Raw genomic sequence first — 13874 nt, 5'->3', positions numbered from 1 at the left:
TGGCCAGGCTGTGTAAAAGACTCATTATGCCTCATAGATTATACATTGGGGTGTTTTCTTTCCAAAATGGGGTCGTTTTGTGGACAATTCCATTGTCCTGGTGCTCCAGGGCCTTCAAAAATGTAATAGGTGGTTGAGAAATGAGATGTGCAATTTATGCTTGTAGAACGCCTGAAAGTGCTACTTCAATGTTGGGCCTTTGTATGTGGCCAGGCAGTGTAAAAGTCTCACGTGTGGTATCGCCATAATCAGGAGGAGTAGAGGAATGCATTTTGGGATGTCATTTTTGCTATGCACATGCTATGTGTTAGAAATATCTTATAAATGGACAACTTTGTGTTTAAAAAAAAAAAAAAAATGCATTTTCATTTTTTTCCCACATTTTCCAAAACCTTCTGGAAAAATTGAACCATTCAAAAGACTCATTATGCCTCATACATTATACATTGGGGTGTGTGCTTTCCAAAATGGGGTCATTTTGTGAATAATTAGATTGTCCTGGTGCTCCAGGGCCTTCAAAAATGTAATAGGTGGTTGAGAAACGTGATGTGCAATTTATGCTTGTAGAACGCCTGAAAGTGCTACTTCAGTGTTGGGCCTTTGTATGTGGCTAGGCTGTGTAAAAGTCTCACATATGTGGTATCTCTATACTCAGGAGGAGTAGCAGAATGTATTTTGGGGTGTAGTTGCAATTATGCATATGCTGTGTGAGAGAAATAACCTGTTGTTAATATGACCAGTTTGTGTAAAAAAAAAAAATATCTTAATTTTTCCAAGAATTGTGGGAAAAAAATTACAACTTCAAAAAACTCACTATGCCTCTTATTAAATACATTGGACTGTCTACTTTCCAATGAGATAGGCCTTCAGGTGAGTACATCAGGTGTGATCAATTTTCAGTGTAAAAAAAAAAGGAGGCTGTCAACCACTATGCCCACCAACAATCGCTCACCCAAATGAGGATCTGTCGTCTACACCTCAGAGTCGAATCATAGACGGCCGTCAGTGGGTAGTGCACAGGGAAGGTCGCCAAAGTGGCTCCAAAAGGGGACTTAAAGGCTGTAATCTGTTCAACAAGGTGTGCATATATTAGTAGGCATTATATCAATTAAATGATGTATATTTTTTGGTGTAGATATAGTGAGAAGGGGTAAAGGGGGGAATTGGGGGGGGGGGGGGGAGGGGACGGGTGAGAGTGGAAAGTGATGGGGAGTGCGGAAATAATGAAGTGGAATGGTTAATAATATACAGTCAATAATATACAGATCATGATATTGCAATAAAGTGATCCATGCTACAAACGCATTAAACAGTTCACCTTTGGTGAAAGTTCATGTACTGCAAACTTTGCAGTACATGAACTTTCACCAAAGGTGAACTGTTTAATGAGTTTGTAGCATGGATCACTTTATTGCAATATCATGATCTGTATATTATTGACTTTTGCCCCGTACACACGATCGGATTTTCCGACAACAAATTTTTAGATGTGAACTTGTTGGCTGAAAGTCCGACCCTGTGTATGCTCCATCGAACATTTGTTGTCGGACTTTCCGCCAACAAATGTTGGCTAGTGGGTTCTCAAATTTGCCACCAACAAAACTTTGTTGTTGGAATTTCCGATCGTGTGTACACAAGTCTGATGCACAAAAGTTCACGCATGCTCGGAATCAACCAGAAATAGCTGCACTGGCAATTGAACTTTCTTTTTCTCGGCTCGTCGTACGTCTTGTACGTCACCACGTTCTCACGTTTGTAATTGTTGGCCAACATTTGTGTGACCGTGTGTAAGCAAGACAAGTTTGGGCCAACATCCTTCGAACAAAAATCCACGTTTTTTTTTTGGCAGAAAGTCTGATCGTGTGTATGGGGCATTTCACTGAATGTGGACTGTTTAATGAGTTTGTATTCATTTCAGCATGTGCAAAGTGCTCCATGCATTCTGAAATCAGTGCAGACTCATTAAAGAGGTTGAGGCTGCACTGATTGCCACTGATTAGGCGGCACTCTTAATCTGCACTGATATGCTACAGTGATGGGCACTGGTGAGGCTGCACCGATGGCCACTAATAACCTGCACTGCTGAGGCTGCATTGATGGGCACAGCTGAGGCTGCATTGATGTGCACTGCTGAGGCTCCATTGATGGGCACCGGTGAGGCTGCATTGATGGGTACTGATGAGGCTGCATTGAAGGGCAGTGATGAGGCTACACTTGGTACCCACTTTTAATGTAGAGAGAGGCAGAGGTGGAGCTCTAAGACAAAAAGGTGGAGCCTAAAAGGGAAGGTGTGGTTTACAGATGACAGGGCGGGTCTTAAACTGAAAGGGGTGTGACCTTGACAAGAAGGGGTGGGTCATATTTAAAATAGGGGTGCATGGGTTTAGTCAGGCTTAGGGCAGCACAAAACCTAAATACACCACTGATGTCCTCCATGGTGTGGTCTGATCTAGATTCATTCTGTTTTGTAATTTTAGACCTGTTTCACCAGTGTCACATCCTTGGTTGTGCTTGTTGCTTTGAATGCAACTGAGTGCAAATAAAGTTTCATGGACAGTGCTCAGCTGTTTTATTTTTGGAGCCAAACCCACTTACCCATTTAAGTTCTTTATATGTGCCATATTTATCGGCATATAACACGCACCCCAATTTTAGGAGGGAAGTTTAAGGAAAAAAAATTACATTTTAAATAAAGAATATTGAAGCAAAATTAGGGTCAGAGCTCATCAATGCAACCTGCTCGGTGCCCATCTGCAGCCTCTAAATTGCCCATCAATGCACCTTGCTTAGTGCCCATCTGCAGCCATTAAATTGTCCATCAATGCAGCCTGTTCAGTGTCCATTTGCAGCCTATAAATTGACCAACAATGCAGTCTGTTCAGTGCCCATCTGCAGCCTCACCTTTCCCATCATTGCAGCCTCACCAGTGTTGGATTATACCTGCTGTCTCCGAGGGAAGAGGAGGAGCGAGCACCGCTGAATTACACAGAGCCACGATCCCCTGTGTAACCGGCGCCCCATCACTCACAGCCACGCCTCCTGGCCCTGCTCATATGATAGACAGAACAGTGGCCCTATGCGGGGCCAGGAGGCGTGGCTGTGCGTGACTGAGTGCTGGGTACACAGGAGATCGCGGCTCTATGTAATTCAGCGGCGCTTGCTCCTCTTCCCTCAGACAGCAGGGATCGGCGTATAACACGCACCCACAATTTTCCCCTGATTTTAAGGGGAAAAGGGTGTGTGTTATACGCCGATAAATACGGTAGCTAACAGATTCAGATATCAGTCAGTCTAGTTAGTGTTTAAAACAAAGTCCTGCTATAAGTATGCAGGAGGTTGTTGGTTTTTGTCTCTTGGACTGTTTCTTAACATCTGACTGTCCCGTAGACCAGGGGTCTCCAATCTTTCTAAACAAGGGGAAAGTTTACTGTCCTTCAGACTTTAGGAGGGCTGGACTGTGGCCAGTTGGAGTAGAAAATCTTACCATACCATTATTGGTGTCAGTGGGAGAAATCATGGCATTGTTGATCTGAGTGTGAGAAACAGTGCCTTGTATTAGTGAAAGAAATAGTGCACCAAGGGCCACAAGGAAAGGGCCACATTCAACCTGCGGGCCGCAGTTTGGAGGCAGATGCTGTACAGAAAATTATTGTTTTGACATATTGATGATTTTTGGAAGTCACTATTGACTTGTTTTCTGTCAAACACTGCATTTTTTTTAAGATTATATTGTACATTTTAAGATAAAGAGCTCGCTTAAGTAGTGTTTATTTTATTTATAATAATAATAATAATAATAATAATAATAATATTTTTTTTTTATTAAAAACAAAACCTATAATTCGTTTTTTTTGTTTTTTTTTTTTGTCAATACTAGACGCCAAGTTCAAGGAAAATTAACCTATCCGGCTATGGTGTAGAACTTGCTATTAAAGACACAGAGTATAAGGCAATGGATGATACTCAAGCTGCAGGTATGTGGACTATCTAAAGCTGGAACAATTAAAAAGTTAAAGTCTTTAGTTAATACACACTCACTTCAGATATTATGGTTCATGGTACCTGAATTTATTCTTTTATATGTGAGTACATAGTCACTAACTTTGCTAAGATCATAGTAAACATTACAGTTCATTTCAGTAAGTTACATAAAGTGTAACTCCACTTTTGTTGAGGGAAAAAAAAACCTTGGTGATCTATGCGCATTGCAAGGATTTTTAACAAACTTTGAGTATGTACTTTTATTTTATAGTAAGAAATAGTGGTTTGTTTCAAAACTGATTCTTGAATTTGAGTGTCTGCACTCATTATAACCACCTGGTGCACTTTCAGTGTTCTAATGAGTAAAGCTGCATTATCTGCATCTCTTTAAATGTATTTAAACCTTAAAGTGGTTGTAAACCTCTTGTGTAAACCCAGTGAAGTGACAAGCCTCAGGTGATACACAGAGATGAAACAAATTCTCCGTAAGTTGTACCTTTTTTATCTGCTTTACCCTCTCTACAGCCTTCCAAAACACAAATTTTACACAACATCTCTCAGCAGCAGGAAGCAGTAGGTGTGGGGGTCTGACATCACACAGACTGCATAAATAGAGCACAGAGCTCCATGAAATCTAATAGCTGATTGGAGGGAGGGGAAATCCTCCACCCAATATGCTCATAGAGAAAAACTTAGCTAGGTCTGAGTCACCTGCTGTGTGCTGGAGGAGGGTGGGCCTTCTTTAGGGATTCTGAGGTGTCTGCTATCTGAGACTCACAAAGCAAAACAAAAAGAGAAAAGGCACATCTAAGTATGAACAGCGTAGATTTAATAATATAATGAATAAAAACACTTACATGGAGGTAAGTGATGGTCGGCATAGGGAAGAAAGTCCTGCAGCCATGCGTCTCCTGTCACACAGACTATGTTTCTGGCATCATTGATCACAATTTGCGCCAAAACTACTCCCTCTTTTTACTGTATGTGAAATTCACGCAGATTACAGAGGGATCAGGGAAGAACCAGACTTGGTGCTTTGTATTCATGTTAGTACACACTATAGAGCAGCGGTTGCCAACCAGTGGTTTGTGGACCACAAGAAAATTTTGGTGGTCGCCAGGGATTCTGCCGCAAATCAACATTGTGGTTGTATACCGCCCAGTGTTTCCCATGTTGTTCTCAGTGCGTGCTGACAGTCAATACCGTCAGTGTGCATTGATACCTGGGAGGTGCTGAGAGTAGTGCACAGAGAACATGGATGGATAATGAGGTGAGATCCAATGAGGAGTCTGTGTAAGGCAGCAGCATGATGCAGAGAGCTGGAGCATTGTGTAGGTGTGTATAAGGCACCTAAAATTCATTTTCGTGGTCCGCGGGATTGAAAATCGTGCGTTTAGTGGTCCGTTATGTCCGAAAGGTTGGTGACCGCTGCTATAGAGGGATGTGCTTTGTTCACTTTTCATCAAAAATAAATACAGGATACAGTGCGTCCGTAAAGTTTTCGCAGCACTTCACTTTTTCCACATTTTGTTGTTAGTGCCTTATTCCAAATCAGATTAAATTCATTATTTTCCTCAATAGTCTACAAACAATACCCCATAATGACAATGTGAAAGAAATTTGTTTGAAATCTTTGCAATTTTATTAAAAATTAAAAATGAAAAAAATATACCTAAGTATTCACAGCCTTTGCTCAATACTTTGCTGAAGCACCTTTTGGTACCAATTACAGCCTCAAGTCTTTTTCAGTATGAAGCTACAAGCTTGACACACCTATTTTTGGGCAATTTCTCCCATTCTTCTTTGCAGGACTTCTCAAGCTTCATTGTGTTGGATGGGGAACGTTGGTGCACAGCCATTTTCAGATCTTTCCATGGATGTTTAATCGGGTTCAAGTCTGGGCTCTGGCTGGGCCACTAAAGGACATTCACAGAGTTGTCCCATAGCCACTCCTTTGTTATCTTGGCTGTGTGCTTAGGGTCTTGTCCTGTTGGAAGATGAACCTCCCCCAGTCTGAGGTCCAGAGTGCTCTGGCTCAGGTTTTCATCAAGGATTTCTCTGTACATTGCTGTATTCATCTTTCCCTCGATCCTGACTAGTCTCCCAGTTCCTGCCGCTGAAAAACATCCCTACAGCATGATGCTGCCACCACCATGCTTCATTGTAGGAATGGTATTGGCCAGGTTATGAGTGGTGCCTGGTTTCCTCCACACATAATGCTTGCCATTCAGGCCAAAGAGTTCAATCTTGGTTTCATCATACCAGAGAATTTTGTTTCTCATGGTCCGAGAGCCCTTCAGGTGCCTTTTGGCAAACTCCAGGTGGGCTGTCATGTGCCTTTTTACTGAGGAGTGGCTTCCATCTGGCCACTCTACCATATAGGCCTGATTTGGTGGAGTGTTGCAGAGATGGTTGTACTTCTGGAAGGTTCTCCTCTCTCCACAGAGAAACCCTGGAGCTCTGTCAGAGTGACCATCAGGTTTTGGTCACCTCCCTGACTAGGGCCCTTCTCCCCCGATTGCTCAGTTTGGCTGGGGGGGCTTGTTCTAGGAAGAGTCCTGGTGGTTCCAAACTTCTTCTATTTACGCATAATGGGGGCCACTGTGGTCATTGGGACCTTCAGTGCTGCAGAAATTATGTACCCTTCCCCAGATCTGTGCCTCGATACAATCCTGTCTCAGAGGTCTACTAACAATTCCTTGGACTTCATGGCTTGGTTTGTGCTCTGACAGGCACTGTTAACGGTGGGACCTTATAGAAAGGTGTGTGCCTTTTTATAAATCATGTCCAATCAACTGAATTTACCACAGATGAACTCCAATCAAGTTGATAAAACATCTCAAGGATGATCAGTGAAAACAGGATGCACCTGAGCTCAATTTTAAGCGTCATGGCAAAGGCTGTGAATATTTATGTACATGTTTATTTTTATTTATTTTTTTATTTTTTCCTAAATTTGCAAAAATTTCAAACAAACTTCTTTCATGATGCCATTATGAGGTATTTGTAGAATTTTGGGGAAAATAATGAATTTCATCAATTTTGGAATAAGGCTGTAACATATCTATCTCTCTATTAACTTTCATATAGGGGTAATGCTGCATCAATCATGGTTTCCCAGGACGATATGGTGGGGAGATTAGGCGAAGACCATTTACACAGAATTTCTTTTTTAGCATAAAATAATAAGTAAGCTATCAAGCTGTGATGTGACCGGTGAGCATCAACGTGAATCCCAAGCAGGGCCATCTCCAGTGTTACAGAAGCTGCTAGTTGGAGCTTAATAGTTGAAGACCTCTTCCCAAAAAGCATAGATTGCGGGACACTCCCAAAACATATGGTACCTAATTGTGTGTGCCATCTGGGACATTGAGGGTCTCTGGATACATTTTATGGAGTCTTACAGGGGTATAACACACTCGATGTAGGAATTTAATCTGAATCAATTTATCTCTAGAGGAGACTCAAGAATTATAAACTTGATGAAAAATAGACCAGCTAAAACAATGTGCTTTAGTAAAAGACATCAACCAACTTTGGACAGTAATTCTTCAAATATTTACCCAGAATGTTATATTCTGTGTGCTTTGAACATGCTTGCCTACAATTTCTGCAGCCTTTTCAGTGAAAATGGTAAGCTTTAGTGCTATTTGATGTTTAAACATATTCGTGTACATTTTTCATTTTTTTTTTTCATTTTTACTCTACATCAGGGTGCTCAACCTGGACTAAAAAGTATCCATTTTACAATAGGTTTTCCATGAGGACATTACTTTGAGACCATTGACAATTATGTAGCTGCAGTACGATGCATAATATTGCATGCATTTTCACTCATTTCTGTAGGTTCTTGTTTTTTTGTCCATTTTGATCTGTGTTATTTTATGCAGTAATCCAGTGTTAACTGGTAATGAGATCCTTTGGAACATTTGCCAGGTGCTTGACCCCTCTGTAAGCGCCTTCCATGCCAAACTCTAGCTTCTGTATGGTGTCCCTCCCCTTCCCCCTTCCCACCCAATAAGTTCTCAGAGCTCTTCTCACAGAGCTATGCAGAGTGCAACTCCAGCTTCCCACCCTCTGCCTTCTGAAGCTTTGAAATGCTGTATAAATTCTGGACTTTAAATGGTTATGGAAGTGCACTGTGGGAGAGTTATGATTGGGACTTCTGTTATGTTGACAGTAGGTAACTGGTAGAGAGTATTATACTGAAACTGCATTATGTACTGTATACTACTGTCATGAACTCTTTCACATTGATGGGAGACCAGGAAGTGTGCTTTTGTGACATTACAGGGATTTTTTTGCACCTTGATGTATTTGGGCCTGAAAATGTGTGAAACCAGACATACTGTATGTACTGCAGTGAATTGAGCATGCTCTTTGGAAATTAATGGACCTTCTTCACTCCATGCATATTCCTGCATAACAATGCACATGTTTAGTACAGAAAAAAAATCATAGAAGTAAACTGTCTCTTAAACCCAGATTATGGATGTCCTCTTGGCAATATTTTTCAGGCTGTGTGCATTGTAGCCTGAATAGGTACTGTATATTAGGACTAGTGTGCATGTGCTAAGCTCTTAGCATCTATAGGTCTCTGTAAAAGAAGCATATTTTGCCTGCACGCATAGACCATTAACCACTTCAGCCCCGGAAGGATTTGCCCCCTTCCTGACCAGAGCACTTTTTGCGATTCGTCACTGCGTCGCTTTAACTGACAATTGCGTGTTCGTGCGACGGTCAATTTTGAAAAAGAAGCAATATTTTTTACTTTGTGCTATAATAAATATCCCCCAAAAATATTATATAAAAATGATTATAAAAAAGAACCAAGGCAGGTTTAAAAGAGAAGAGAGAAAGAAGGTAAGGTCATTAAGGGGAGGGGGGGGGGGGGGGGGAGTGATGGAGGCGGAGGCAGTTGGTAAGAAAAACATGCACGGATACTGTAGCTCTACTGAGGGGATCACCAAGGTGTTGTAATCTTGAGAGAATCGGAAATCGTGCCAGTGAAAACAGGCTTTAACTGACAATTGCGTGTTTGTGCGACGGTATACCCAAACAAAATTGATGTCGTTTTTTTTCCCACAAATAGAGCTTTCTTTTGGAGGTATTTGATTGCCTCTGTGGTTTTTATTTTTTGAGCTATAAACAAAAAAATGGCGTCAATTTTGAAAAAAAAGCAATATTTTTTACTTTGTGCTATAATAAATATCCCCCAAAAATATTATATAAAAATGATTTTTTCCTCAGTTTAGGCCGATATGTATTCTTCTACGTATTTCTGGTAAAAAAAATCGCAATAAGCGTATATTGATTGGTTTGCGTAAAATTTATAGCGTCTACAAAATAGGGGATAGTTTTATGGCATTTTTATTAGTAATAATTTTTTTATTAGTAATGGCGGCAGTCTGCGATTTTTATTGTGACTGCAACATTATGGTGGACACATCGGACGCTTTTGACACTATTTTGGGACCACTGTCATTTATACAGCGATCAGTGCTATAAAAATGCATTGATTTCTGTGTAAATGACACTGGCAGTGAAGGGGTTAGCCACTAGGGGGCTAAGTGTGTTCTAGGGAGTGATTCTGACTGTGAGGGGGATGGGCTTCAACACACATGACAGCGACATGACAGTGATCACTGCTCCCGATGACAGGGAGCAGTGATCTTTGTCCTGTCACTAGGCAGAATGGGGAAATGCTTTGTTTACAAAGGCATCTCCCCGTTCTACCTCTCTGTGACATGATCGCGGGCACCGGGCGGACATTGAATCTGCGGGACCCACGGTCATGGACAATGCGGCGGCCAGTGCTGCTTCTTAAAGGGAATGTACCTTTACAGCCTTTTGCCCACCCGTGCCATTCTGCGGACGTATATCGTTGTGCAGAGGTCGGGAAGCGATTAAACACTAGAATTATACAGTGCGTTGAAAAAGTATTCACACCCCTTGAAATTTTCCACATTTTGTCATGTTACAACCAAAAACATAAATGTATTTTATTGGGATTTTACGTGAGAGAACAACACAAAGTGGCACATAATTGTGAAGTGGAAGGAAAATGATAAATGATTTTCAATTTTTTTACATATAAATATCTGAAAAGTGTGGCGTGCATTTGTATTCAGCCCCTGTTTGTGTCAATACTTTGTAGAATCACCTTTTGCTGCAATTACAGCTGCTAGTCTTTTTGGGAATGTCTCTACCAGCTTTGCACATCTAGAAAGTGAAATTTTTGCTCATTCTTTGCAAAATAGCTCAAGCTCTGTCAGATTGGATGGGGAGCTTCTGTGAATAGCAATTTTCAAGTCTTGCCACAGATTCTCAATTGGATTTAGGTCTGAACTTTGGGTCATTCTAACACATGAATATGCTTTGATCAAAACTTTTCCATTGTAGCGTTTTTTCATTTAAAGTTTTTTTTTATTGAGTACACCAGACAGGGCAAAACAAGACCAACACCGACATCTTGTACATTGAGAACAGGCTGATGCACAAACCCAAGACAAAACATCAACATACAATATGGAGATAGCAAGTCAGCTGGTGTCAATCGCACCAGTTCACCCAAATTAAACATAAAGTACTACAATGAAAAACAATATGCTCGCCCCTAGTCAGGTGCACACAAACAGGTTTTTCAAATAACGAAGAGGACATAACAGTTCGGAAATCAGAAGACAGGAAAGAAGACATGAACATGGTAAGAACCAAGGCAGGTTTAAAAGAGAACAAGAGAGAAAGAAGGTAAGGTCATTAAGGGGAGGGGGGGGGGGGGGTGATGGAGGCGGAGGCAGTTGGTAAGAAAAACATGCACGGATACTGTAGCTCTACTGAGGGGATCACCAAGGTGTTGTAATCTTGAGAGAATCGGAAATCGTGCCAGTGAAACCAGGTTTTGTTGAATTTTTCCTCCTTACGCTGTAATGCAGCCGTCAATTGTTCCATCAGGTTTATTTCGTTCACCACAGCTATCCACTGACCAACTGATGGGGGATCTGAGCATTTCCATTTTTGCGGAATGCATATTTTAGCTGCGTTTAGAAGGTGGATCAAGAGGGATTTCTCTTATATCGACATCGGGGTAAGGTGGAGCAGGCATTGCACTGGGTCATCTGCAAGTGTAATGTCTGTCAGTCTAAGAACTATGCGCCTAACGGTTTCCCAAAAGGGACGAACACGGGAGCATGTCCAGAAAATGTGCAGTAACGAACCGTCAGGTTGCTGACAACGCCAGCAGGAGGAGGGAACTGAAGGGTAGATTTTATGGAGGAGCTTGGGCTCATTGTAACGTTTTGCTTTTAGGTCTAAAAGTTCAATTTTGGTCTTATCTGACCAGAGCATCTTCTTCCACATGTTTGCTGTGTCCCCCACATGGCTTCTCGCGAACTGCAAACGGGACTTCTTATGGCTTTCTTTCAACAATGGATTTGTGCATGACTAATAGTTGTCCTGTGGACAGATTCTCCCATCTGCGCTGTGGATCTCTGCAGCTCCTCCAGAGTTACCACGGGCCTTTTGGCTGCTTCTCTGGTTAATGCTCTCCTTGCCCGGCCTGTCGGGTAGGTGGACTTGCATGTCTCGGTAGGTTTGCAGTTGTGCCATACTCTTTCTATTTTCGGATGATGGATTGAACAGTGCTCCATGAGATATTCAAAGCTTGGGATATTTTTGTATAACCTAACCCTGCTTCTCCACAACATTATCCTTGACCTATCTGGTGTGTTCCTTTGGCCTTCATGATGCTGTTTGTTCACTAAGGTTCTCTAACAAACCTCTGAGGGCTTCACAGAACAGCTGTAATTATACTGAGATTAAATTACACTCAGGTGGACTCTATTTACTAATTAGGTGACTTCTGAAGGCAATTGGTTGCACTAGATTTCAGTTTGGGTTATCAGAGTAAAGGGGGCTGAATACAAATGCACGCCACACTTTTCAGATATTTATTTGTAAAAAAAAAAATTGAAAACCATTTATAATTTTCCTTCCACTGCACAATTCTGTGCCACTTTGTGTTGGTCTATCACATAAAAGCCCAAAAAAATAGTTACGTGTTTTTATTTTTAACATGACAAAATTTGAAAAGATGTCAAGGGGTATGAATACTTTTTCAAGGCACTGTATAGATTTGGTGTATAGAAGCAGACGGCTGCTGTTTAAACATATGCAGTTGCACAATGCTGCAGTTATACAGTATAGATTATGCATTTCAGAATTGGTGTTATTTACTGGCTGGGGCCTTTATTTGTTTACATGGACTGTGGAATTGTGGATGGTAATTTGTGGTAGTCTAGAGCAAAAACAGAATGGGTTATGCTCACCTTTTTAACATATCTGTCTTAAGATATGCACTATGCTATGGCCTAAACATATCAACACGGTTGGATAAGTGTGGAGTCTAATAAAGTTATTGTATTATGTATTTTATTTCTATTTTTTTTTTTGCAGTCACTAATTCTACTACAAGTTCATATGAAGGAATTGATGAAGACGTTCAAGGGTTTTATTTTGACAAATTAATGTAAGTTTCCAAAACTATGCGCATGTGAATTTTTGCTACAAAGTTATGTTGTAGAAAAATATTATATTTTGTGCTTTTGTGTTCAACTTTTTAAATAATGCAGTGCTGACACACTGGGTATTTCCACTGTTACAATGTAATTTGTTTACTGACTTTCAAAAAAAGTGTTTGCCCCCTACCTGGTTTCAGTTGTACTTAATTTTTTAAGGTGTACAGGTGGCAAAAGGATAGAGTGCACCCAACAATGGTGGCCTGTCCATACGGGGTGCAGGGGCGCCCCCCCCCCCCCAATCCATGCGTCGGGCACCTAATCTACATGTAGGTCGCCGGACGCATAGATTCCAATGGGGTGTTGTGTGTTTTTTTTTTTTTTTTTTTTTTTTTTTTTTTTTTTTTTTTTAGAAGCACGTGATTAGAGCCAGAAGCTCTAATTGGCTTAAATAAAGGGTGAGCCCATCCAGTTGTGTGACAATAGCGAATTAATATTCCACATTGTCTTCCTGATTCTCCTCCTGGCTAATAAGGATGCAGGTCCTGAGACCTGATTGGCCGAAAGGAGAAGTGATCGTATTGGCCGCCGAGGAGGAGGAGATGCAGAGGAAGCCGTCGTGAAGCCGAGGAGAAGCGCTGGCTGCGACCTAGATGGGGTAAGTGTGGAGCTCAATGGGCTGACGATTGAGCGAAGGGGGGAAGCAACCGACCTATCTTCCAACCGCGGAGCACCAGCCGCCACTGGCACCCAAGTTTAATTTTTGCTCCTTGAGGGACACAGGAAACATACATTTTGGGTTATACTGCTGCCTACAGAGGGTTTGAACACTAGCAAACAAAAAAAAATGTGACAAGTCTGTTATAACCTCTCCCACTGCCATCATGGTTTGCTAGTGTCCCAAAAGGATTGCTACCTTTTTCTGTGTTGGCAAATGTTTAACTGTTTTTATTGGCCATTTATCTAGGGCAGGGGTCCCAAACTGCAGCCCCTGGGCCTGATGTGCCCTTTGCTTGCCTTTATCTGGCCCTTGGATGCACTTTTCCTTCCACTGACACCAATGGTGCAATTTACTCCCACTGATCACCAAGCCTATGGCATTGTTTACTCCCACCAATGCTAGGGCATTTTCTACTCCCTCTGGTCACAATCTGCCCCCCCCCCCCCGAAGTGTGAAGGTCAGCAAACTGGCCCTTTGTTTCGAAAGTCTGGAGACCCCTGATCTAGGGCATTCTGCAGTGCTCCCTCAAGAGCTTGACACAGACAGCCTGGGACACTGTATCCTGTTTGGGTCCCTACATTCCTCTGAGTCTTCCGTAGCTTAGTTGGGTGTGGTACCCTCCTCTGGTTTTTACCCCACAACAATTATGCAGGTTT

General features: G+C 41.7%; 1 protein-coding gene across 2 annotated transcripts in view; it reads left to right on the top strand.

Annotated features, from left to right (window-relative positions):
- The window catches only part of UGGT2 (UDP-glucose glycoprotein glucosyltransferase 2), a 670166-nt gene that overhangs the window by 31603 nt on the left and 624689 nt on the right, over window positions 1-13874 (top strand). For both annotated transcript variants that reach the window (XM_073614383.1, XM_073614382.1), the window contains exons 6-7: window positions 3878-3974; window positions 12436-12508. In XM_073614383.1, the coding sequence (XP_073470484.1) occupies window positions 3878-3974; window positions 12436-12508 (170 nt within the window). The remainder of the gene's footprint in view (window positions 1-3877; window positions 3975-12435; window positions 12509-13874) is intronic.

The sequence above is a fragment of the Aquarana catesbeiana genome, linkage group LG02 (assembly GCF_042186555.1).
Source record: "Aquarana catesbeiana isolate 2022-GZ linkage group LG02, ASM4218655v1, whole genome shotgun sequence".
In the NCBI taxonomy this organism is placed as follows: Eukaryota; Metazoa; Chordata; class Amphibia; order Anura; family Ranidae; genus Aquarana; species Aquarana catesbeiana.
This window is presented reverse-complemented; position numbering and strand designations above follow the sequence as displayed.